The sequence below is a fragment of the Salvelinus alpinus genome, chromosome 3, assembly GCF_045679555.1.
Source record: "Salvelinus alpinus chromosome 3, SLU_Salpinus.1, whole genome shotgun sequence".
In the NCBI taxonomy this organism is placed as follows: Eukaryota; Metazoa; Chordata; class Actinopteri; order Salmoniformes; family Salmonidae; genus Salvelinus; species Salvelinus alpinus.
In genome coordinates, this window is record NC_092088.1 from 51,900,220 (window position 1) to 51,927,602 (window position 27,383).

Below are 27,383 nucleotides of genomic sequence, written 5' to 3' on the forward strand. Positions count from 1 at the left end.
TGAACCAGGGCTTGAGCTGTATTGGTTTTGTACTTGGGTTTGTACTTGAATTGGCGCTCAGACCAGCACATGAACCATGGTAGAGATCCAACCTTGCCCTTACTCTTTCCCTGGCTCCAGAGTCCTATATCAGGGCCAGGGCAGGAGCATGGGCACTACTCCCCACACCAGTCTCCATGTAGCAGGTGTACAGGTCCATCTGCCACCACCTACAGTACCTGCATCCATTATCAATCCTGATCCTACCCTTTTCTTCAGAAATAATAACCAAGACACTCACTGACACAGTGAATCATCAGTTTCCAATATATAAAAAAGAACAGGAGCACTATGATAGGACAGGATATTTCATAGAAACGTGTCTGCTGTCTGCGTGACTAAGCACATGAGTAATAGGCTTTTCTATGAAGCTTTTGCCACTGGTGTGTGGGCCGTCGATGTGAAGTTGAAATCACAGGTGATTCCGTGACAGGAGCCTTTTGAAAGATTGATAAGCAATATTTTTGAAGTAGCTTTAACATATATAACCTAATGTGGACTCACTAGAAGTTGTGCGAAAGTGTGCGTTGTTTACAAAGCTAAAAGACAGGACTTTGAGGAGGAGAAAGGAGTGGTTCAATTTAGAATGTCCATGTCCTTGAGTAAAGACTTTGTTCAAATGATGGGTTTTCTGCCCCCCCCCCCCCTCTCTCTCTGCATCACAGCACAAGAGGCATGCTCAGAAGACTACCAAATATGTAGAGCTGATCATCGTTGCAGACAACAGAGAGGTAAGTAAGGCTCATCTATAATGAATTCAAATGCATAGATAATTGTCCTAGTGTCGTCCTACTCATCATTACCATGACTACAGTATGTGGTGTGCCCATTCAGAATGGCTAGAGACACACAGACTTTTCAGAAGAAAATAGGCAAGATTTTAACAAAGCAAGAACAAATCCTCTTGGTAACGGCAGAATTAGGTCAGTGTGCTACTACAGTGCGGTCGTCGGTGGCAGCCGTATTCCACAGGAAGTGCTAAACAATTCCCCAGTGGACTAGACAGGAAACAGGAAACGGTGTGGATACAGAAGAAGGAGAGAAATGCTCGCACTGGGATTTCCCCTTGGCTGCCCCTAGCTGATGCTATTGACCTGAACTGGAAGAGAGAGGAGGAGAGGACCCACTTGCTTGTGCTTCTCTATAAGGGCCAGGCTGAATGTAGCTGACTAGTAGGTCTACACGCAGTATACACAAGCAGGTGGATGCACAGTGGGATGAAAAAGGAGAGTCTGTCTCACCTTGGATTGCATCCGATGCCTCTCACATGCTATTTCTGCCAATGCACATGCTCCCCGTTCTCTCGCCAATTGTTTCTGAGATGAGCCCAGATCCAGATGGATCTCAACTTGACAACCTGTCCAACATGTTATACCTTTTCTCCCAGACTGGTTGAAGATATCTGTAACATATGGGCCATGCCATTTCTCCAAAAACTACCATTATACTGTACTGCTAGGGTTGCAGAGCTACCAGTAATGTACAGAAGTTACCAGAATCTTCAGTAATTTTGGTAATTAATAGAATAATTGTCTTATTTGCAAAACCTCTATACAAATAACTTTGTTTGTATAGTGCTTTTCAATACAGGTAACAAAGTGATTCACGTCATAAAACAAAAGTTACTAACTTAGAAACAAAGACCGACATAGCTAATTCAAATCATACATTGAAAGCATCTTTATAAAAGTGTGTCTTCAGTAGGTATTTAAAAACAGACACTGAATCTGCAAGCCTGATCTCGTCGAGCAGACCGTTCCAAAGTCTAGCCCTAATAGCAAATGCCCAGTCTCCTTTTGTTTTCAACCTAGACTTTGGAATGGTCAACAGTGCCCTGCCAGAGGATCTCAGGCTGCGTCCTGACGTGTAAGGAGATAAATGATCAGAGATATAGGATGGAGCTAAGCCAAGCCTAGCCTTAAACGTGCTTAATATTTTTTTTTTAATCTATTCTGAAAGTGACTGGTAGCCAGTGTAGTGAAGCTAAAATAGCTGTGATATGAAAAGATGTTCTGGTGCCTGTAAAAAGCTGAGCTGCAGAATATTGAACTAACTGTAGACAATGGAGTGATTTCTGACAGAGACATGTACACAAAGAGTTACAGTAATCTAGGCGTGAGGAAATACAAGCAGGTAAAAGTCTCTCTAAATCAGTGACTGAAATATAATACTTGACTTTAACTATATTCCTCTGATGGTAAAAGCAAGACTGGACAACCTTCTTTACATGCAGCTGGACGTTTAGGTCAGAGTTAAATCAACGGGACCAAATAAAACCACCTCTGATTTCTTATCATTGAGTTCCAACATTTGATGTCAGCAAGAAACTTGTGAGGGGTAGCTATAGCTAGCTTGGTCACTGGGTCTGATTGATATATAAAGCTGTGTGTCATCCGCGTACAGTAGCAGTGAAACTGGATGTTATGTTTGTAGATGATGTCACCAAGGAGAAGCATGTACAGGGAAAAAAGGATGACCCTTGAGGGACAATAAAGTGAATAGGTGCTGGGGACGATACTGAACCGCCCAGGCTCACTGAGAAACATCTGCCGCATAGATATGACCTGGACCGGTCGAGGGCAAAGCCAGAGATCTATAGTAACTTTGGTAATTTATACTTGCATAACTTTAAAAATATATATATATTCATATGTAGTATTCATTTTTGTATATCTGTGTCCATATTGTCCGTGTGTTTCTAGAGAATAGAGTATATGGTTCAAGAGAAAATAATGGGGGGGAAAACATCAAAAAAACATTTTTTATAATTTTATTTAACCTTTATATACCTAGGCAAGTCAGTTAAGAACAAATTCTTATTTACAATGAATTAACAATGGCAAAATGACTCTGAAACTATTGACTTTTTTCACAACTGCCACAGTTTGGTGCCAAAACATTTACAACAAAGACATAATACTTTATGCTGAGTATAGCCCACGTAGATCTCCCCCACAGCACTTACCCGAGGGGGGCGCCAAACCCAGACAGGAAGATCACATCAGTGACTTTTTATTTTATTTTTATGATTTAACCTTTATTTAACTAGGCAAGTCAATTAAGAACAAATTCTTATTTACAATGACAGCCTAGGAACAGTGTGTGTCTTTTGACACTATATAAATGAGTCATCTCGTAGTGTTTGTCATTATACCCTGATGAAGACAGCTTGTCTGTCGAAACGTTGGACAAAAATATTTTTGCAGATATGTCTATGTCCTGGGAAATGTTCTTGTTACTTACAACCTCATGCTAATCGCATTAGCCTACGTTAGCTCTACGTCCCGCAGGGGACCCACCGATCCTGAAAAAGTTTTAAACAGGGAAAAACAAATAACGAGAAGCGCGCTACCTTTTCCTAAATCCCTGAACATCACCTACGGATGGTCCCCTAGGAAGCCAGTTCCAAAATAATATGGTGAGTAGAACGGCCTAGCAGCCCCAAACAAAGAGAAAACAACGGTATGTTTCTAAATAAATTATATGAACCAGACTCTGGCGTTTGTGTTCTTATACTGTATAATATCAATAATGATTTTATAATAATAATAATGCCATTTTGGAAATGTCTGTACCAAAAAAATCTGTCCATTTGTGTGTGAAGCAATGGAGGGAAATGTCCCGACGTGGCAATGTCTCACAGGCACATCGTCACACTTGTTCAAATGATATTGAACCCAGTCTGCAGTACTGTATACTATGTGCATTACCTTGTACTCATTTCATCCACTATTAATGTCTTTCTTTGCTTACTAGCATCTAACAATATTCACCCTGGGTTGCGTGTTCAGTTTCAAAAACAGGGAAAGGATGTTGAGAGGGTGAAGCAGAGACTGGCAGAGATAGCCAATTACGTGGACAAGGTAAAACCTACACCTTCCCAATGCACAGGAGAGATCTATCATATGTTTCAATAGAAATACCTCTGCCAGTATATATTAATGTCATCCCAGGCTAAAGTCAGTCTCTCACAACTGCTTTTATTCCATCTAAAATGGTATCATATAGGATCCCAAGTCGTTGTTTTGTCATGAATCTTGACCTGGAGTTAGAACTCAGTGATTTCCACTAGATGGGCCAGCTTCAAAGGCAAAATGTGCTATATATTAAACATGCATGATTTTTGGGTCTTAATTTAAGTATAGGATTATACACTAGGGTTAGCAGTGTGGTTAAGGTTCGTTTTAGGTTTAAAATCAGATTTTATAACTTTGGCTGTGTCAGCTAGTGACCACTCTGCAGATCTGCCTCCAGGGCAAGATTCCTGACAATAAATGCCAACCTGCCCCCAAGCCAGTCCCCAACCATTTATCCATACTACCTTTTTATTTAAATTTTAAAAAATCTATACGTATTGTTTATATGGGAGAGATCCTAAGATGGTAGTACAACTATGCATCCTTCTACTCACTGCCCCTCAGTTCTACAGGGTCCTGAACATCCGCGTGGCCCTGGTGGGCCTGGAGGTATGGAGCGACTCTGATAAGTGTCCTGTCACTCAGGACCCCTTCAACACCCTGCATGAGTTCCTAGACTGGAGGAAAGTCAAACTGCTGCCTACGAAATCACACGACAACGCTCAGCTCATCAGGTGGAGATCCTACAGTACACAATCTCATAAACAAATACCTGAAGCACACACTCAAAACGAAGTGACACAGGTACAGAAGTTATACAGCCCATACCGTTTCTGATTCGTATAGAAGCTTCAGGCGTTTGTGATTTGGGATACAAATAGACTATGATAGGATTCTTAGTATGTATTTAACCCCTGAAGTCACCTTCTTTACCTCTCCTCAACCCCCTTCCCCCCAGTGGGGTGTACTTCCAGGGTACCACCATTGGCATGGCTCCCATCATGAGCATGTGCACAGTGGAGCAGTCTGGAGGCATCGTCATGGTGAGTACAACCTCAACCTCACACTGTTCGTCCTCTATGACACTATCAGCATGAGCTCAGCTCAACACTATCCAGAGACGGCGTGTAAAAAAAGAAAAAAAGGTGTTCATTGTTTGGTGAGGGGGTCGGAGAAATGATGATTGTAAACACCAGGATATTCACATCCATGTACACACACACATAGACACACACACAAACACACACATACCATCCAAGGTCATTGGAAGCTTTTCCGTCATTTAACCACCCAGTCCCCAGTCTAGTTATAAATGTAGGGGGATGTGGGTTTGAGGTAAGTCATTGTACACGGAGCTTAAACAAGACACATTAACATTTTTATGAGGAGTGATAAATTATTTGTGCCAGGCCATATACTAAATGTCAAAATAGAATGCCCTTTACTCACTACCACGCACAGCCCACACAGTTAAGTTATGCAATGAGCCAAATGAACTGTGTTTCTGTCCCCACTGTATCACTTGATACCCGTACTAAATCGTCAGGCAGTTCCCTTCTCAGAGTCAGCCCATGCCATGCAGCTTCAACAAAGAGGTGTATTTCCAATTAATAGATATGTTTTCCTTCTGGCCAGGGTTGGCTGGTTATTTCCAGATGTTTGTCCTTCTCATTACTCACACATGGCAAAGGCTTGGAGCAGGATTAAAGAACCATGTATTGAGTTATAGGGCCGAAGGACCAGATGAACCACTTTGTATTTCAACATATGTTATCAGCTCCAACCCCCTTTATTTGGTCCACATGTAGGTTGAATTTCACAGTTTGTACATCGCTGGGTTTTTAAAACAAATTTCGCCAGAAACTTCTATACGTCAACCACTGTGGGTTTGTCGTTAAATGTAAACGAATACAATCATCATGTTTTGGGAGATAAAATATCCCCTGCATGTCTTGAAACGATATCAGAAAGACCGTAAAACCCCTTCATGACCAAACTAACCCTGTTGTGTTCTCACCAATGTAGCTATCTTAGGGCTGCTTTGAAGGGTTGACTCTGACTTCACCTACGTCAATCCACTCTCTCTGATTCTTCAATTACAGTGCTTGTGAAGAGGCGCTCAGCCATGATGCGAGCAGTATATCCACACCACTTAGAAACATCCATGAGACCTCTCAAACATGACAGGGCTGGGAGGGACGCAGTTCTCATCCTTCCACGAAAACCCCAGGAAACTGGTCCCACCATGCAGCTCTGTAATCAGGGCAGAAATAGCTTTGCTTTACATAGGGCCCTGACATATGACCCTCTGTAAAGGGAAAGCGCATGAGTTTATTATGGACATAATAGTAGTCCTACAGTATGTACAGAGCAGTGGAAATCAGACTAGTTGTTAGGCTCTTTAGACTAGAGACCTACATACAGTAGGAACCTATGGATTAAGAAAATGTCTGATTCATAATCCTACTTGTTGTGTCGCATTGGATGACAGCATCCACGTAGGGGAAACATATGACTCAGACAAGTCTTTCTGTCTCCAGTATCCTCCAGTATATTCAGTGCTGTATGTGTGCGTGCATGGGTGTGTTTCAGTGTGTGTATACATAATTCATGGCTTAGTGGCTGTGGTTCACCTGGTGTACCTACAGTGAGGGAAAAAAGTATTTGATCCCCTGCTGATTTTGTACGTTTGCCCACTGACAAAGAAATGATCAGTCTATAATTTTAATGGTTTGAACAGTGAGAGACAGAATAACAACAAAAATATCCAGAAAAATGCATGTCAAAAATGTTATAAATTGATTTGCATTTTAATGAGGGAAATAAGTATTTGACCCCTTCTCAATCAAAAAGATTTCTGGCTCCCAGGTGTCTTTCATACAGGTAACGAACGGAGATTAGGAGCACACTCTTAAAGGGAGTGCTCCTAATCTCAGTTTCTTACCTGTATAAAAGATACCTGTCCACAGAAGCAATCAATCAATCAGATTCCAAACTCTCCACCATGGCCAAGACCAAAGAGCTCTCCAAGGATGTCAGGGACAAGATTGTAGACCTACACAAGGCTGGAATGGGCTACAAGACTATCGCCAAGCAGGTTGGTGAGAAGGTGACAACAGTTTCTGTGATTATTCGCAAATGGAAGAAACACAAAAGACCTGTCAATCTCCCTCAGCCTGGGGCTCCATGCAAGATCTCACCTCATGAAGTTGCAATGATCATGAGAACGGTGAGGAATCAGCCCAGAACTACACAGGAGGATCTTGTCAATGATCTCAAGGCAGCTGGGACCATAGTCATCAAGAAAACAATTGGTAACACACTATGCCGTGAAGGACTGAAATCCTGCAGCGCCCGCAAGGTCCCCCTGCTCAAGAAAGCACATATACATGCCCGTCTGAAGTTTGCCAATGAACATCTGAATGATTCAGAGGACAACTGGGTGAACGTGTTGTGGTCAGATGAGACCAAAATGGAGTTCTTTGGCATCAACCCAACTTGCCGTGTTTGGAGGAGGAGGAATGCTGCCTATGACCCCAAGAAACCATCCCCACCGTCAAACATGGAGGTGGAAACATTATGCTTTGGGGGTGTTTTTCTGCTAAAGGGACAGGACAACTTCACCGCATCAAAGGGACGATGGACGGGGCCATGTACCGTCAAATCTTGGGTGAAAACCTCCTTCCCTCAGCCAGGGTATTGAAAATGGGTCGTGGATGGGTATTCCAGCATGACAATGACCCAAAACACACGGCCAAGGCAACAAAGGAGTGGCTCAAGAAGAAGCACATTAAGGTCCTGGAGTGGCCTAGCCAGTATCCAGACCTTAATCCCATAGAAAATCGTTGGAGCTGAAGGTTCGAGTTGCCAAACGTCAACCTCAAAACCTTAATGACTTGAAGAAGATCTGCAAAGAGGAGTGGGACAAAATTCCTCCTGAGATGTGTGCAAACCTGGTGGCCAACTACAAGAAACGTCTGACCTCTGTGATTGCCAACAAGGGTTTTGCCACCAAGTACTAAGTCATGTTTTGCAGAGGGGTCAAATACTTATTTCCCTCATTAAAATGCAAATCAATTCATAACATTTTTGACATGCGTTTTTCTGGATTTTTTTGTTGATATTCTGTCTCTCACTGTTCAAATAAACCTACCATTAAAATTATAGACTGATCATTTCTTTGTCAGTGGGCAAACGTACAAAATCAGCAGGGGATCAAATACTTTTTTCCCTCACTGTATCTAGGCCTGTGGAGTAGTAAAGACACACATCCACAGAGTGTGTCTGTGTGTGTAAAGCTCCATGGGCCGGGACCTTCATAATTTATACTGCTGTTGTGTTTGCTGCTGTGCACACTCAGCACTTAACTGTGCAGCAAGCTACAGCAGCCAGTCTTACCTTCACTTCTATTGTTCCCTTGCTTTCTTCTCTTATGCCTCTCCATGTCAATCAGTGTCTTTGCTGCACTTTTTTCAGTCTTTATTCCATTCTCTCTGCATGCATGCCTCTGCCTTTCTCTGTCTAGTAGCTTTCTGTTTGTCCAATTTTTACTAGGTTTTTCTCCATCACTTCTCCCCTCTCCCTATCTCTCTACACCCCCCCCTCCCTGTACCCTCTCTCCTTCTGAAGGACAGTTGGCTAGCTTATATGTGCACTAAAATGTCATAATGCACCAAGTTTTTATTGCTTCCCAGCATCTGTCCCCGCCGGCAGTAGTGTGTGATTAGGGTTGGTTGGGGTTGGTGAGGGAACAGCAGACAAACTGATCAGCTCCTATCCTCCATGAGCAGAATGTGTAATGAAATGTGGATCACTGGGCAGTTGGACCTAATGGAACCACTGTGAGTCAACCGAACTAAGAAAGATATGTATTGAACTAAGGGATAATGGGCTCTAATGTACCTTGTAGCTGTTTACTCTATGCAACATCCATTATCTTCCAAACATCGATGGATATATCCACTTAACTCTATGAACTAACATATTGTGCTGCTGCTTAACTATCCATGCTAGACATTATACAATGCAATGCTATGTTGTGATGTTCTAATAAGGTGTTATCGCTTCAACTTTTTATCTCAGTTTCAAACCGAATGTGGACTTATGTTGTTTTTCCACTGTAGGATCATTCGGAAAATCCCCTGGGTGCAGCTGTGACTTTAGCACACGAGCTGGGGCACAACTTTGGCATGAACCACGACACTCCGGAGCGGGGGTGTGGCTGCAGGATGACAGTGGACCGTGGGGGCTGCATCATGACCCCCTCCACTGGGTGAGTGTTGCCAATGGTCCAGTCCAACCATATTAATGGGTTATAAATACTGTGTTGTCTCAAGCAATTATTTTTAAAACAGAGTCAAAGAGGATGGTGGGTCAGCTCTATCAATTCCAGTCATTTTAGGAAAATATAGCTTTCAGTTTATCTGTACTGGCTGGAATTGAAATGGAGGTTACATCAACCTTGGCATTTTCAGATAGTCCCTTTTCTCTCATCAATGTGTAACAGTTTAACTTTGCCTCCCAAATCAGCCGTACACTTTTCGAGCATGCAAATTAAGTTCCCATTCATTCCTCAACTTTTCGGAATAAATTAGCAACGCGTTTTAACCTTCTGCTAATAGACCATTCAGACAAGATGAATGCCCTCACAGCTTGTACAGGGTTGATCGTTATCTCATGTAAACACTAGTTGCCTGTGTGTCATTGTTAATGTGTGGATGGCCATGCATCTTGTTGAGGGCTGGGAACAACCTCCCAGCCTGAAGACAGAGAGGCTGCTCACAGATTCTCACCCCGCTCCCAGCCTGGGATCTCATGATAACGCCTCGACTGATGGACCATGTGACTGTTTCTGAGTCAACAGCGGTCAGATAAGGTGTACCGTGTGCGTAATATGAGATTTCACCCTTGGTCTGATGACAATTAATTTTATCTGATGCTGAGTCTGGGCGTGTAGACGGATGGATGTGTTTGGGATGGATTCCACCTCTGTTTAAGAGAGGGAAAGAAGAGGAAAAGAGTAGATAGACAGATGGGTGCCCAAGCAGTGGAGTCTGTTATTGCCATCGGAATTGGAAATTGAGAAAATTCAGCTGCATCCTGAGCAGTACAGTACATCCGAGGGCGACTGTTCAGAACTGAGCTGCTGAGGATCATGGGTAGAATCTGAGGGGTGGGCGGCTGTCGGACACAGCTGATTCACAGCCTGTTCAACGACAGTACCTCTGGCTCTGGGCTCTCTGTGTTTTCACTGGAACCAGGCTCTCGCTGTTGTCATTGGAGCCAGGCCATGAAAAACACGGTAACACTATTCTCAATTATGTGCTCATAAAACAACATAGCAACACACTGGAAGGAAACCGCGCAGGGCTTGCAAGGGTATCCTTTGAAAATAAATGCCATCAGGTCTGTGAATAAGCGAAAGACCGTTATCCGCTTGTTGAAGTCAGCCAGAAAAAATGATGACCTTTTACCCCAAAATTTGCTGAAAAACTCTTCACGAGTTGGCAGTGAGCTCATTCTGTTATACTAATGCGACATTAATTGAGAAAAATATCTGTTAAGTCATGAAATGAATTCACCTTTAGAGTATTCAGGGTATCTTTTAGTGTCAAAGGCCCAATGCAGATGTTTTTATCTCAATATCAAATAATATCTGGGTATCAATTAAGAATCTTACTGTGATTGTTTTCAATTAAATTGGTTAAAAACAATGTATACTGTATATAGCTTCTTAGAAAATAGATATTTCTAAAGAAATACTTTTTCTAGGACTGTCTTGGAGTGGTCTGAGTGGGGAGGAGAAAACGGAAAACTAGCTGTTATTGGCGATGTCTTGGTGAAAAATTCCATCTCACCAAAACAGGCTGAAATTCCAGGCAGTCTCTTCAAACAGGTCTTACACTTAAAGGGCATTATCATAATTTTCACAGTATCATTCAAACCTCATAGTATGGATTTATAGACTGAGTATAGAAAACATTGAGTACACCTGCTCTTTCAATGACATAGCCTATCCAGGTGAAAGCTATGATCCTGTATTGATGCACCTGTTAAATCCTCTTCAATCAGTGTAGATGAAGGGGAGGAGACAGGTTAAAAACTTATTTGGGATCGGTGTCCCTTCCACGGGACGGTTGAGCTAATGTAGGCTAATGAGATTAGCATGAGGTTGTAAGTAACAAGAACATTTCCCAGGACATAGACAAATCTGATATTGGCAGAAAGCTTAAATTCTTGTTAATCTAACTGCACTGTCCAATTTACAGTAGCTATTACAGTGAAAGGAGACCATGCTATTGTTTGAGGAGGGTGCACAGTTTTGAACATGAAAAGTTATTAATAAACAAATTAGGCATATTTGGGCAGTCTTGATACAACATTTTGAACAGAAATGCAATGGTTTGTTGGATCAGTCTAAAACTTTGCACATACACTGCTGCCATCTAGTGGCTACAATCTAAATTGCAGCTAGGCTGGAATAATACATGATGGCCTTTCTCTTGCATTTCAAAGATGATGGTACAAAAAAATACAAAATAACGTTGTTTTTTTTCTTTGTATTATCTTTTACCAGATCTATTGTGTCATATTCTCCTACATTCCTTTCACATTTCCACAAACTTCAAAGTGTTTCCTTTCAAAGAGTACCAAGAATATGCATATCCTTGCTTCAGGGCCTGAGTTACAGGCAGTTAGATTTGGGTATGTCATTTTAGGTGAAATTGAAAAAAAGGGGCGGATCCTTAAGAGAAGGATTTTTAATCCTTGAGACAATTGAGACATTGATTTTATATGTGTGTCATTCAGAGGGTGAATGGACAAGACAAAAGATTTAAGTGCCTTTGAATGGGGTATGGTACTGTAGTAGGTTCCAGGCGCACCGGTTTTTGTCAAGAACTGCAATGCTGCTGGGTTTTTCACTCTCAACAGTTTCCTGTGTGTATCAAGAATGGTCCACCGCCCAAAGGACATCCAGCCAACTTGACACAGCTGTGGGAAGCATTGGAGTCGACATGGGACAGCATCCCTGTGGAATGCTTTCGACACCTTGTAGAGTCCATGCCACAACGAATTGAGGCTGTTCTGAGGGCAAAGGTGGGGTGCAACTCAATAGGAAGGTGTTCCTAATGTTTGGTTATACTCAGTGTATATAAAACACAGGAAATCACGTTTTTGACTGCATTGGGCCTTTAAGTTAATTTTAGGAGTTCGGTAGGTCACAAATATATTCAGTTGAAACGACGGTCACTAGACTCACCATCTTCCCAATGTAATGAGTGATGAGTGACCACCAAGTTAGCATAATCAAAACTGGTTATTCTTACACCCTGTTGTCAGGTATTATATATTTGTTAACACAGTATGTGTGCTTTAATTGACACACTGTGTAAGGCAGTGCAGATAAGGAAATACTGTACTGCCATGTCTGTTTTTCTGAGGTGAAAACATTTCTACTCGAGAAACTCAGGGCTAAACCCCAGTTAAAATAGAACTCAGACAATGCCCTGTTTTCAACAGAATGAGGGATCAATGGGAACAATCCTACAATGTCCTCAGTTCACTTCAGCTGAAAGGCCTCTGAGCACACACACGAGACAAGAAATAAGGCATTGCAGTGCTGTGTGTTTATTGGTGTGTATGCTAAATATGTGAAAACACACTGTGTGTGTATGTGTGTGTGTGTGTGTGTGTGTGTGTGTGTGTGTGTGTGTGTGTGTGTGTGTGTGTGTGTGTGTGTGTGTGTGTGTGTGTGTGTGTGTGTGTGTGTGTGTGTGTGTGTGTGTGTATGTGTGCGTATGTGTGCGTTCATTCGTTCATATATACACGTCAGCTGGATATGCAATACCTTATTTCAGCCAGTCAAACATATCCGCCTCCGGGCTGAATTTACAGTGTTGACAAAACCAGTCATTTCAGCAGTCCAATCTGAAACGCACTTCCTCCTCACAGTTTTCTGCCTTCATTACCATAGTGCACACTGTCTCTGTCCCTCAGTCCTGCTTCATCTTCAGAATGTGAGAAGCCGAGGAACAGGCAGGCAGCCAGTGACCCCTGTGTAGCTGCCTGGGTGTTGTGTCGGGACATTCTTTACTCAGACTTGCTAATGGAGTGGAGGACAGGCTGCATCTAAATGATGTGATTATCACTGACGCTGCCAACTATAATCAGGGGCTCAGATAGAGATCCACTGAGACAGGTTTTTGCTAGGCTAGACAAGCGCTAAGTGGCCAGTGGCCTTTTATTTACTGCATTTGATTTGTAATAGAAGAACAGAGGGAGCGATGGGAGGGAGAGAGAAAGAGATGGAGACAGAGAGATGTGGTTGGCTAGCTTAGTTGGGATATACAGTTACAGGATTGTGTTTGTATAGTGTACATAAAGAAGATCCGAAAGAAAGGTGGGCTCCTGATTTGAAGTATGACAGATCTTAGAGTGAGAGAGTCGAGAAAGCCACAGGGATGGTGGGGAATTTTCATGCTAGTGGATTGTGTCACTTGTGGCAGCACAGACAGCCTCAAATAAGTTTTCTTTGGGTAGTCCCAGTTAGGGGGCTGTATCAGATCCACAGCACGGTGTATAACTGGGCTGCACACTCAAGATGAACCCCTGGAGAGGGGGAAATAACTACCAATGTCAAGGTATGAAGGGATTGAGGGAACATTGACTAATTATGGGCTTGGTTGACTGAGTTGTGCGTCAGCATGCGTCCGTGTCTGTGTGTGTGTAACAGTTTACTTTTATGTTGCGGAGAGTCTCCTCACCCACCACCTCCATTGTCAACAGACACCCATGCCAGCGTCCTATCCTCCTTGGCATTTACTCCTCCACTGAACCCAGTGGCTCCTTGTTTGACTTGATTAGACTGACAACAGTCTTCTGGGCCCCCTGATGTAGGCTAGATTCAGAGAAACGCTACTGTTAGTCGCCCGGGGTGGCAGCCCAAAATCTGCCTCAGCACAATGTTGCCATATCAGTGTGACTGATACCTCTGCATGTGTGGCATGACCACGGAGGGTCCCAAATCCTCTATGTCAGAAGTCAACAGAGATTTACACGGCCTTGTTGTTGCAGGGGAGGAGACGGTGAGCACTGGCGACCTGAAAATGACTGCAGTGCAGATTGTTGTCCTTGCCCTCTCTACTTTCAAAGCGTTCCAAGGAAAAATGTAAATCAGTTCTGTGTAATTCCTCAGACCAGCTGACGAAAGAGCACATCAGATCATATCCATTTCCTCCTTCCCTCTGTGTGTCTGCCTGGCATTGAACTCCTGTTAGTAATAACCCAGGCTGTCGGCATCTGAGCCTCCCGGGAGTACAAAAGGTGCTGTCTGTCATCATTGCTCTAAGTAAGATATGAACGCCCATTCATCTTATGAGCTATCAAGGCGTGATTAGAATATGAATGAGGTTCTGTGTCGTCTAAGGCTTTTATAAAGAACCTTATTTAGTTGTGAAATGACAACCCGTGTTGCCTTTCATACTGTCCGTCAATCAGGCCCTGCAGGATGACTAGGTTTGAGATACTTTACGACCATTATGTGGCGTCCGCCCCGACACCTCCTAGTCCTAATTAGATCTACATTGCTTGACTGCACGTGGAGAAAAGATGGGGGTTTTAAGCTAATATTATCCACTGAAACGTATAGTAATATCATTTCCTGGACGGTGTAGCCGGCACATGGCATCAGCTGATAAAACAGTCACTGGGGTGTAGGGGGATCCAAATTCCACAACTGTATTAAAATAATAGAGGGGACTAGAGAGCAGAGCCCACGCCTCTCCCCAGGCCTGGTGGACCTGCTCTGTGTCCTCAGCTGGGGAGGAGATGATGGACAGTCTCAGGCTGGTCGGAGCAGATTGCTTTGTCTGCTAGTGGAGTTAAGCTTTGTCGGCCTGTGTTTTTCCCCCACACAGATCATGGGGTTCCACCGCTCTGGTGTGTTATCAGCAGCAGGCATTCTATTTACGAGGGCCTGCTCAGTGGCTTGGTGTAGCCCTGCTCACCCTAGCTTTGGTCCCTCCTAAAGAGCAGGGGTAAACACATCTAGAACCATAGCAAGTGGATTAGGGCAGCAGACATGTTGACGTGGTGGTAGTCATCACTACTCCCAGGGAGTTGTTGTAAGTGAGAGTTCAGTGTGTTTTTCCTCAGTGGTAAGGAGGAAGCACAATGTGTTTTCTGGCTGGTCCGCCTTACCTCTATGCCCCTAGCAGGCTAAAGAGTGAACTGATGACAGTGCAATGTCCATAGAGTTACAGCTGCCAAATCCCCCCTAGGCTGAGGCGAAGCATCACAGATCCCCTCACAAACCAGATGCCAAGTTTTAGCTACAACCCGACTCTGTGTAATGTCACGTTAAAGAAAGTGATTATGTCCAATGTCAAGGTTTATCTTCAAACCTTTTTTGGCCCACGCAATGACAAGTTTACCAACCTGGTCCACCCAGTGCCAAGACTCTCAGTCCTTTTAGTCCTCTGACTTATTGAAGCAGTCATGTCTGATGTCAGCTTTTCCACAATCCCATGCCAACCGTCACCCTCCTGGCCATCTTGCTCGATCCACACCAGCCTCCTAGCTCGGTGCCAGACCTTATCCTCATCTGTTGCTTTTAAGAAGGCTTTTCAAAATGTCGCCTGTCCAAAGCCAACTCCCCATCTTCACCACTCATGACACCGCTCACTGTCAGATACCAAGCTTACCCCCCCCCAAAAAAAAATTTGTGCCAGCCACCTGCCAATACCAGTCCTTTACACTGTATCATTAGCCAGCTTTACATACTGAAGGTAGGCCAGCCTAGAGTCAGACAGTATAGTTGTATTGTAGACCTATATGTCTCTGGCTCAGCCCACTTGCTGCCATTTATAGTACTGTAATTACAGATTTGTCACGTCCAGTGTTCTGTCCTTTGGCTTTAGTCTCTTACTGTCAGAGTTGTCAGGGTGATGGGAGGGAGGTTAGAGGAGGACAGGGGTTGATAATGAGGTGAAGCAGCAGGGTGTATCCGTCTCTCCTCCTGTGGTTGGTTGGTTGGTTGGTACATACAGTACACACTCTGGCATCACAGAAACCCCCAGGGAGGACAGCTGTTACAAACAGACATTTCTCTACATGTAGGATGTTTTTATTTCCGATTTTCTTACTTTCTTATGTAGACATACACAGACGGGTTAAAAGTCAAATGAGAATGTCAATGTACTGTATGTGCCACAAGCTTGGCTGCAGCTGAAGGTCTGATCAGGTCTGATCATTATGTTTAAAATATGCTTCACCGCGTGGTATAAGTAGAATATTATGTTGTTGTTGAAGACACACAGACACGCACTAAGAGGCATGTGTAATTTCCCTATGGCCCTCCGCTTCAGAAGTCGGTTTCTTCAAACGGCCCAGATTACCCAAGATCCTCTGTGATTGAAGACTTAGGTCTGCCTGAGTGGCGGATACATATTTATGAACTAAGGGGCTTGCAGACCAAGCTGTGTCGCTTTGTTGTATTGCTTGTTTGTTTGTTTGTTTGTTTGTCTTTGTGCTTATGAAACTCTGTCGAGTCAGAGCACAACCGATGTCGGTAGACCGTTAAATATGTGCCAAGGCCTTATGAATGAATAAGCATGGTTGGTAAATGTAATCTGTTACTAGTTACCTGTCTAAAATTATAATCAGTAATGTAACTTTTGGATTACCCAAACTCACTTTTGGTTTACTTAGAAGAAGACAAAAATGATCCAGCAAAAGCATTTGATGTGTCATCATAGCGGTCTCTGACTTGTGGTCAGACTCGCTCAGGTGGAAGAAACTTTAATTAGCACATTTTTTATATGCTGAATTTAATGTCATTCAGAAAACAGAAAGGTGTCATTGTGTATCCTTTCTGAATTTAAAAGTAATCTAAGAAGTAATCATCTAGTTTTTCTAAAGTATCTGTAATCAGATAAAAAATATTTTAGCTGGTAACATTGCTGATTACAATTAGTTTTCTGTAATCAGATTACTCCCCAACGCTGTTACTAAGTCAGTAGAGCCTTTAAAGCTCTGTCTGGGTTTGTTCGTTTCTGGCACGTATACATTTACTTATGAATTCACTTATCCTAAATGTACTTTTAAAGCAAATTTGAACCGGGAATTACATACATATGGGAATGAATCAGATCATTCTTGAACGTAATATCCTGCTGGACTGTTTTATGGAAACTCTGACCTTGAATGCCAGGAACATTCTATATTGGTTGTGCCCATATCAAAGGATTGTGCACACAACTGGTGGAATGTAACAGTGTATCTCCATAGCAACACTCAACAAGTTGCCATTATATTTGCCCCTCAGGTATCCATTTCCTACTGTGTTCAGCACCTGCAGTAAGAAGGACCTGGCAGCCAGTCTGGAGAAGGGAGTGGGGATGTGTCTGTACAACATGCCTGAGGTCAAGGTGCTCTACGGGGGACAGAAATGTGGCAACGGATATGTGGAGGAGGGAGAGGAGTGTGACTGTGGAGAGCTGGAGGTACAGTAACATTCAACCACACAGAACACAGAGGAACATTTTTCATATCATATTGTACAACTTAAATACTAACGTATTGGACCACCAGCCACTATCCAGACTAAAGAACAAAAAGAAATACAAAAAAACATGAACACTCACACAGAATAGCAACAAATGACACACAGTAACTACAAGAAGTCAGGGGCGGCAGGTAGCCTAGTGGTTAGAGCGTTGGACTAGTAACCGAAAGGTTGCTAGATCGAATCCCCGAGCTGACAAAGTAAACATCTGTTGTTCTTACCCTGAGCAAGGCAGTTTACCCCCTGTTCCTAGGCCGTCATTGAAAATAAGAATTTGTTCTTAACTGACTTGCCTAGTTAAAATTATAGAAATGGCAAAGCACAACAACTCACACAAAGCCCCACAAGAAAGCACAAGCATATGAAAAGGTTTGTGTAGTGTGCTGCGTCGGAAATAACGTCACTCTGAAAACTGGATTGATTTGTGGGTATTCATTTGCCACCTGCAGAGAGTTGACAAAAACTGTTTGCAGTGTCAGCTCTTGCGGAAATGCTCTTGCGCACCTGTCAGGGTACAGCAAACCATTAAGTACATGGAAACAATACACCATCATACCCCACAGGCTGCGTGGCTAACCTAGCTAGCGAGTTACAGTAAATAAAACTTTTGAAAACGCTCTCATGCATGGTAAGTATAATTACAGGGGTAAGGAAAAGTATGGTAACCCTTTGAAATTACTTGGATTTCTGCTTAGATTGGTCATACAATTTGATCTGATCTTCATCTAAGTCACAACAATAGACAAACAGTCTATTGACACACAGTCTGTTTTAAACTAATAACACACAAGCAATTATATGTTTTCTTGTCTTTATTGAACACATCGTGTAAACATTCACATTGCAGGGTCGGAAAAGTATGTGAACCCTTGGATTTAATAACAGGTTGACCCTCCTTTGGCAGCAATAACCTGAACCAAACATTTTCTGTAGTTGCGGATCAGACCTGTACAACGGTCAGGAAGAATTTTGGACCATTCCTCTTCACAAAACTGTTTCAGTTAAGCAATATTCTTGTGATGTCTGGTGTGAACTGCTCTCTTGAGGTCATGCCACAGCATCTCAATTGGGTTGAGGTCAGGACTCTCACTGGGACACTCCAGAAGGAGTATTTTCTTCTGTTTAAGCCATTCTGTTGTTGATTTACTTCTGTGTTTTGGGTCGTTGTCCTGTTGCATCACCCAACTTCTGTTGACCTTCAATTGGCGGACAGAGCCTTACATTCTCCTGCAAAAAGTCTTGATAAACTTGGGACTTTATTTTTCCGTCGATGATAGAAAGCTGTCCAGGCCCTGAAGCAGCAAAGCAGACCCAAACCATGATGCTCCCTCCACCATACTTTACAGTTGAGGTTTTGAAGTTGGTGTGATGTGCCTTTTTTTCTCCACACATTGTGTTGTGTGTTCCTTCCAAACAACTCAACTTTAGTTTAATCTGTCCACAGAATATTTTGCCAGTAGTGCGTGGAACATCCAGGTGCTCTTTTGGGAACTTCAGACGTGCAGCAATGTTTTTTTTTGGACAGGCTTCTTCCGTGGTGCCCTCCCATTATTGTTTAGTGTGTTACGTATCGTAGACTCGTCAACAGAGATGTTAGAATGTTCCAAAGATTTCTGTAAGTCTTCAATTGATGCTCTAGGATTCTTCTTAACCTCATTGAGCATTCTGCAGAGGACAACATACCTTCTCCCAAGGATAGGCAGACGAGAGGACAATTAAAGGGGAAGCAACAGGTTACCAAACAAATGGACCAAACAAACCAAGGATGCACTATCAAACCTGACATTACACACTTTTTTAAACATGAGATAATACAGTTAAGTGCTTTTAACATAAAATTCAATGACAGCAACCCAGCTATGCTAAAATACACATACAATGTAAATTACTCCAAGAATAAATGTATCACTTCTTGAGAGGACCCATTGACCCAGTCACCTCTGCTCTATCAAAATAAGAGTCCTTTGTACAACTCCTTCGAAATAAAATGCCTGTGTACAATCTATGGTAACAACATGCTACTGCTACATTTGCATACGTATAGTTGCATGCCATGCTGTCAACATTGTTATTTTGCCACAAAGACAATGACATCGATGTGTAAAACAACTCCATGCATAACACTACGAAACACTGGAGACCCTCAGCTATTTTCAGCCATTTACCCAGACCCCCCCTCTCCCTGTCAGGCTCCCATATGTGCCGAGCACTGCCCTGACACTGTGCCACAATGTCACATCCTGTTCATTTACTCATTAATCAAGTGTGCCGTCCAGATTTGTGACAATCCTAATAAACAAGAGAGTAATCAGGGCGAGGAGGAGCTTTCTTGTTCTGTGCCATCAATACAACAGAGCACCACACTGACATGGCTGCCATGGGAACTGAAGCCAGTCCAAACCAGTCCAGACCCACATCTGGGGAACAGGTACTGGAGCAGTGTTCAGCGTCACCACAGCAGCTGCTCTCACATCCCACAGAATATCAGAAATCCCTCTGGCACTGTGCTTAGGTGTTAGTCTTCAAACAGAACAGCAAGAAAGCTGGTCGTGAACTGGATGTGGGTGTGTTTTTGTTTTCGTTTTCGTTGTTGTCTTAAGGATGACAGAATGGTTAAGGATACCATTAGGGGGGGGGGGGTTGATGAAGATGCATTTGATATGCACACAATAGAACTCTTTTAGTACTCCCATTCCATCATACACCCACATAACTCTCTGTATCCACTCCTCTCCGAGATGACTAGCTCATTTACTGTGGCATCCAATGACTAAACTAATGAACAGAACATATCTGTGCTTTTGAGTCTACCCCAATGATACACACTGATGTCATTCGATCTCAAGTGTTTACAGATTTGTCAAGCAATGATGAGACCAGTGTCACTTCAATTACAGTATGAGGTATTTCCAATCAGGCAATGATTAGAACGCTGTAATGCCAGCTGTGTGGTTTGGGTTGGCATACTGCCGTTCCATTACTCCCCCCCCCGTGCCCCTCCGTGACCCGGTGATGTCACCACAGGCCCAGTTGGACCGGGGGATGAAAGCATCCCTCTCTCCCCATAGTTGGACCGGGGGATGAAAGCATCCCTCTCTCCCCATAAACAATAGGCTGAAGTCAGGCCACAAGAGCACAGCCAATCCCATAAAACTCCCTTCAACAGTGAAGCAGAGGCCAACTAAGCCACCTCTAGTCCTGACCCATCAGAATCAACATGTCGTCAGACCACAACGTCAACACACCAGGGCCTTGTTGGGAAGTAAAAAGGAGAGATGGTGTAGCCGGGACTCTGTTGTGGCCTGGAAGAGAATGTTCCTGGGGTTCAGCCTTTAATTAAAGATCTAAAAGGGTCTCTGTCCTTTACTCCTTTAATCTATCACATGAACCATCTACCTCTCTCTCCCTCTCTTCATCCCAGTTCATTTCTCACTCCATCACCTCTTGTCATTCCCTCTCCAGCACCTATCTGTCTCTCTCTAACACCCCTTCATTCTCTTCATTTCTTTCCCTGTGTGGTCTCCTTTTCCTTTCGTTGTGTTTCAGTGTTTGTCATCTCCAGCACTCAGGAGCCTCAAAGCCCCACCAACCACTCAACTACCTCTACAACATCCTTTCACTACCTTCCCCTTCAATGAAATCTCAAACATTGTCCCCTTACCCTACCACACCCCCAACCTACAATAAACCCTAAACTTGATCTGTGTCTCTCCGCATCCACCCACCCGTTGTATAGAATGCACATCAATGGACATTAAAATAGAATGCTGTTTTAACACCAGAGCGAACCAATTCCGAAACATATGAGCCCCGTACAGGGACCGAAGATGTGTTTACCCTGACAGAGAATGGGCTCTCTCCTGTCTGTTTGTGCCGTGGTATTGTATCTCCAGGCTTTAGCTCACAGCGTTAAAGGGCTGTGCTGTGGGACCTCAGGGCTGACAGTGCTCCGTCCGACCAGCTGACCTGGAAGACTGATCTGACACGGACACAGCAACAACAGCTGAGATTTGGGGGTCCAGACCGATAATGAGGTCCATTTGTTGTTTTGTGTCTCAGGAATGCATGAACCCCTGCTGCAATGCCACCACCTGCACCCTGAAGGGAGATGCTGTGTGTGCACACGGACAGTGCTGCGAGGACTGCAGGGTAAGACTGCTCTCTCTGTTTCTATCTTTCTACCTCTCCCTCTCTCCCAAATGTCTATCCCTCCCTCTCTCTCCGTCCTTCGCACTTTTGCTCTCTCATGATGTCTCTTTCTCTCTCTTTCTCCCTCTTTCCTCCCTGTCGAAGTGACAAAAAGCGTGGAAATCAAATTCTCTGCTCCATTGACATGTTATAAAAGCGAGAGTTTACAGTAAAAAAACATTTGACTTTTAAATCAAGGTGTATTCAAGCACAGGGCCCTCCAGAGTACAAAAAAAGATGCCAAACATTTTCAATTTAGTTTGCCCTTCTGATTCCTTTGTCATTGAGGTGTGGGTGTGTGGTTATTTGTCTGTCTGTGTTCTCTCTGCAGCTGAAGCCTGCTGGCACACCGTGTCGAGAATCCAGTAACTCCTGTGATCTGCCAGAGTTCTGTACTGGTGCCAACCCCCACTGCCCTGCCAACGTGTACCTGCATGACGGGCACTCTTGCCACAAAGTGGACGGATACTGCTACAACGGCATCTGCCAGACCCACGAGCAGCAGTGCATCACACTATGGGGACCAGGTCAGTAGGACGCCCCCCAGGGGACTGGAAGTCTTGATTGATTTTATTTTTCTGACAGTCTTCCATGTTTGGAGAGATCAGATGAATACATCTAACTTTCCTTAACATGTTTCTTGAAGTAGCTAAGGAACAATTAATCCTAGCTTATAAATCAGTTCAATGTCAAGGGAGAGGCCATGCAGCACCTGGACAGAACAAGCTGACAGACATCATGTAAACAATAATGTTGATGAAGACAGGTTCCTCCTCAGTTGACCTGCCTTAACATCTGGAGGTCAGGGGTTACATTTGGCTCATGGGATGCTTTGTTACATCTCTGACTCATCACATCTCGCTCTCTCTCCCTCCCTCTCTCACTCTCTCTCTTCCCTTCTCACTTCCCCCCCTCTTCTCTCACTCTCTTTCTATCTTCCACTCTCTCTTTCTCCTGCAGGAGCCAAACCTGCCCCGGGGATCTGCTTTGAGAGGGTCAACTCAGCAGGAGATCCTTACGGGAACTGTGGCAAGGACTCCAAAGGATTGTTTGCCAAATGTGAAGCCCGGTAAGACTTAGCAGCTGTTGTGATGTATGTCATGTCTATTGACCTTAAAAGCAAAAAGAGCTGGCTAGAAAGACCAAGGAATAAAACAATGTTGTTTATCTGAATTGGTATTATCAAGAGTGCCAATTGACAATCAGCATGGCACATTATATGGGACAAATAGCCTAGGAAGGAACAATAATTAAAAACACAATTTGGAGATGATATAAGGCAAATTACAGTTTGAAGTATTCATGAACACTTTATACTATTCATGTCGGCTAATTGTTCTTGGATCTCTAATCAAGCATTTGTTAATTGATGTAATTGCTTTAATGACTGGAGGACTGAGGGAGTCATTAAGGTGAGACAAAGGCTGTCTAGTTGTCTTTCATCTTTGGTTACAATTACACACCATCTCTCACATGTCAGAGATTGTCAGTGTTTAACTTTATGCCTTGTCGTGTGTGTGTGTGTGTGTGTGTGTGTGTGTGTGTGTGTGTGTGTGTGTGTGTGTGTGTGTGTGTGTGTGTGTGTGTGTGTGTGTGTGTGTGTGTGTGTGTGTGTGTGTGTGTGTGTGTGTGTGTGTGTGTGTGTGTGTGTGTGTGTGTGTGCATGAATATGTGGGTTGTTGTTTTTTACACAGAGACGCAAAGTGTGGTAAAATTCAGTGTCAAGGAGGGGCCAACCGGCCTGTGATTGGCACCAATGCCGTCTCCATAGAAACCAACATCCCTCTTCAGGAAGGAGGGAGAATCCTGTGTCGGGGGACGCATGTCTACCTGGGTGATGACATGCCCGACCCTGGACTGGTTCTGGCTGGCACCACGTGTGGAGAGGGCATGGTGAGGGCACTCTGTAGGGCGCTGCACCTGTGATCAAGCAGAACTAGAGAGAGACTGTAGTCACCAGTGGTGGGGATGCTAATGCCAAGGCTTGTATTTAGCCCAATTCCAAACCAATCACTTACTGTCATCACTGGGATCATTTGAATTGGGTCTCTTACAAAAGAACAGAGAATGGAATAGATAGCAGTTCTCGGAAGATAGACTTTCCATTCAATAGCTAACATCACATTTGGAGTACTACAGTACTTCACATTTGATAAATCATTTATTCAATGTGACTCTTTCTCTGTTCCATAGATGTGTCTAAATCGTCAGTGCCAGAATGTCAGTGTGTTTGGTGTGCACCAATGTTCTGGGAAGTGCAGCGGACGAGGGGTGAGTACTCCGTGTCGGAGGGTATCATTTTATGTTGCGTATCTAGAATGCGGTGACTTATTTCCCTATGTTAGCTTAACACTGTTGTCATGTCAATATTATTAACGCATCACAGCATCTTGTTGACCTCAACATTGCCACACAGTAGAGTAGTACAGTAGGCACTTTACTACACAGAGCGCCAATGTAGTTATCGTAGTTGTAGTTAACTCACCGCCCGTGAGTTATGGCAGCTACCCCGATGCTTTTACAATCAATCTTCATCTCTCCAGATGGTTTAAATCAATCCCATCTAATGGCATCATTTATGTTCTGCTTAAAGTGCCATCCATCATCTTTTGGCATAGAGAAGGCAGGCCAAGCAGCACTAGAAAATACTAGCAAGTAGCTATAGTCTGGAAGCATCAAACTGCACTAGTCAAAATGCTCACTGCTGTATTAATACTGCGAAGAGAAGCCTTTTATGTTGTATTTACTTTGTTGTTTAGTTGAATGAATGAATGAATGAAAAGCAGGACCCTGGGCCAGATTTTCTTACTGTGACTGGCTTTTGAACCTGTGACTGGCTTTTGAACCTCTGCATGGCTGCCCCACCTTTAACAGAGGTGAATATAAAACACAGAATCAAAGCTGGAGTAAGAAATTGCCCTAGTCTACCTTAATAATAATGTTTAATTGCTTCCTTTAAGTTTTATTTGACATTTAATTGGATGATGTATGATCCAGTCATTCGTTAAGAACAGGTGGAACTAGGTGGTTGATGTCACCCCTATTACTAACTACACATTAGTGTCTTTATTTATCTAAATTGAACATTATATATTGACTATATTCAGACCATAGAATTAGAATACTAGAATGGATGTGAACCTTCTTATGATGGTCCAAAGATCAGCCATGTTGGTCAGAGTTGGTCAACCATGGTTTGCCACTGTTGTCATAGGATATTGTTTAAAACAATGAATGTGAATGATTCATCTTCACTGTATGTGTGTTAGCTAGCTAGCCAGACATTTTTGAGGAATAATTCCATAATTAAAAAAAAATAATTAACTGCCAACATTCCATTCAATCAATGATGTCGATCCACAGCCATACAAAGTCTCAAATCAGTTGATGATAGGACGTATATTTTAGGTTGACTATAATTCCATTACATTATTTCTGATACATCACGTGCTGAACTTTTATTCTCCTGCGTAAGTAAAAACAGGAAATGCATCACCTATGCCTCTACTGCCGTTAATTCAAATTAGACTGGTTTTGGATTTCTCGCTGACCAAGATGGCTGCCATTTTCACCCCATTTGGAACATAGCCCCTCTAGTAATTTAATACGATCTCTATGATTTCAAACCCACATGATGTCACAACCTTAACCAACCCAAGACTTTAAATAAATCCAGAGCCAGTATGCATCTCCATATGTGGCTCTGTGTAGATGTCATTCTGTATAACGTTATATGTGAATTAGTGTGTTTGCAAGTGTACTGTACAGTACATTGTGGCATAATCCTATCACATCTTTAGAGCTCCCCTCAGGGGTTCTTATGTGTCCTTAAGTCTTGACCTGACCACCCCTGGCCCCAAACACCCCATACACATAAGGGAGTGTCAGTCACTCTGAGGCAGACAGGGAAAGTTCTTCCCAGTTCGGGGCCAGATCCGATCTGGAGCGATCCCAGCCACAGGCCTCCCTGCAGCTGACAGCTGGACTCCATTATCCCTCCAGGGAATCTTGTTGGATCCTTTTCCCGCTCAGAAAACTGTGTTTTGGGATGGGCTCTCCCCTGCACATGTTTTCTCCATCATGTTTGACACTGCACAGTCTATGGTGCCCGCCACATGAAAACTGATGGGTCTGATGGAACGAGTGTATGGTTTATTTGTAGAAGTAATTCAAGCATTTCAGATGTGGGCTGGAGTCCTATTTTCATCTCTCTCTTTTCTGAGGAATTGCAGGCCTGTGGGCCAGATGAATGCATCTCTCCTATGTCATGTGTGTCATAGGCAAGTACGATGCGTTCTGGTAGCTTATAAAGTGCGTAAAATAAGTCATGCATACTTGCCATATCCCATGGATCCTTGCCATATAGTCTCTCACTATTGTGTGTCGAATGATCCCTAGAGCCTAGAGGCCTAGCACACAAGTCTTCCTGTACTCTGACCAGTATCTATTGGTAGAACACAAGGTATGGACAGTATTGTATTGTACAGGTAAAGATGTGTCAACTGACTATTAACCAGCATGCGTTGGGATTCTAGATGTGTAACAACAAGAAGAACTGCCATTGTGAGGAGCACTGGGCCCCTCCCTTCTGTGAGAGGGCGGGGTTTGGAGGCAGCCTCGACAGCGGCCCAATGAGACTGTCAGGTACAGTACACTCCGTCCTCTTTATACTTCACTATCTGCACCCTGTGTTCCACTAACCTGGGCGGAGTAAGAGAGTTAGTTTTGGATAATAATCAGGGTAACACCTTTAGCTGTACTTTCATAACCTGCTCACAGCAAGTTAGTTACTTTGAAGCTCTACTAAGCTCTCCAAACTTGCAGACGGATCTACCTCAGTCACCTATTCACCCTAGCTACACACAACTCATTACAACTAGACACGTACAACTTTCCCTCTCTGGTTGTTCAAGAGCGGAAGGAAATAATCATGTAAATAATGTCAAATGTACTAAAACCCTGCTGTGGCTTCTATTAACACTCTTTGTCTGTCTTGTTTGTGCCGTGCTGTAGATGTGCGTGTGTGTGTATTAATGTGCGTGTTGTCGTATGTGACGTCAGCCGACAGCAGGGGGGTTGCCGTGGCGATCCTGGCCACCCTCCTCAGCCTGATGGGTGCTGGGTTCCTGGTATTTCTCAAGAGGAAGACTCTGGTCCGTCTGCTCTTCACCAACAAGAAGACCACCATGGATAAACTGAGGTACAGTAGAACACCTCCTCCCACACCTGTGTTTCATCTTATGTTCTGGATATCAAGACAGAATACTTTTATAGAGATGCTTTCGTGTAGAGATGATTATCTTGTAGAAATGACAGAGATATTGTTTCTAATATGCATTATGGTCCCATGGTCTCTCTCTGGTGATTTGATGTGTTCACAGCGATAGTAACCTTGTGACTCCACTAACCATGTGAGAGGACGACGCATAGTCCAGCACATAGTCCTCACAATGCACGTGGGCCTTGTGTACAGAAGAAGGCCTGTTACTGTGTGTCTCAAAGCTGCAGATTTTTAAGAGATGTAGAATAGTAGTTAGTAGAAGACTAGAATAGTAGTTGGAATGTTACCTCTCTGTCTTCGTAGGTCTGTTGGGTCCACCAGAGCAACCAGCCCCAGCCAGACTCAGTCCATGTACAGTTCACGACGCAAATCCCCAGCCAAGCCTCCAGGTGCCAGCGTATACAAGGTGGGTCTCTTTCTGCTGCTGAGTTAATGGGCAGCGGATTTTCCCTGA

The 27,383-nt window shown here is 43.5% G+C and overlaps 1 protein-coding gene across 2 annotated transcripts in view; it reads left to right on the plus strand.

Moving 5' to 3' along the window:
- Positions 1 to 27,383, plus strand: part of adam12b (ADAM metallopeptidase domain 12b) — a 150,727-nt gene that overhangs the window by 113,015 nt on the left and 10,329 nt on the right. Inside the window, exons 7-20 of one of the 2 annotated variants that reach the window (XM_071393235.1) lie at positions 705 to 770; positions 3,831 to 3,902; positions 4,461 to 4,630; positions 4,855 to 4,939; positions 9,020 to 9,168; positions 17,221 to 17,398; positions 21,520 to 21,609; positions 21,980 to 22,175; positions 22,609 to 22,717; positions 23,343 to 23,541; positions 23,842 to 23,919; positions 26,184 to 26,292; positions 26,662 to 26,848; positions 27,233 to 27,335. In XM_071393235.1, the coding sequence (XP_071249336.1) occupies positions 705 to 770; positions 3,831 to 3,902; positions 4,461 to 4,630; positions 4,855 to 4,939; positions 9,020 to 9,168; positions 17,221 to 17,398; positions 21,520 to 21,609; positions 21,980 to 22,175; positions 22,609 to 22,717; positions 23,343 to 23,541; positions 23,842 to 23,919; positions 26,184 to 26,292; positions 26,662 to 26,848; positions 27,233 to 27,335 (1,791 nt within the window). The remainder of the gene's footprint in view (positions 1 to 704; positions 771 to 3,830; positions 3,903 to 4,460; positions 4,631 to 4,854; positions 4,940 to 9,019; positions 9,169 to 17,220; positions 17,399 to 21,519; positions 21,610 to 21,979; positions 22,176 to 22,608; positions 22,718 to 23,342; positions 23,542 to 23,841; positions 23,920 to 26,183; positions 26,293 to 26,661; positions 26,849 to 27,232; positions 27,336 to 27,383) is intronic. The other variant, XM_071393236.1, reaches the window with a different exon arrangement.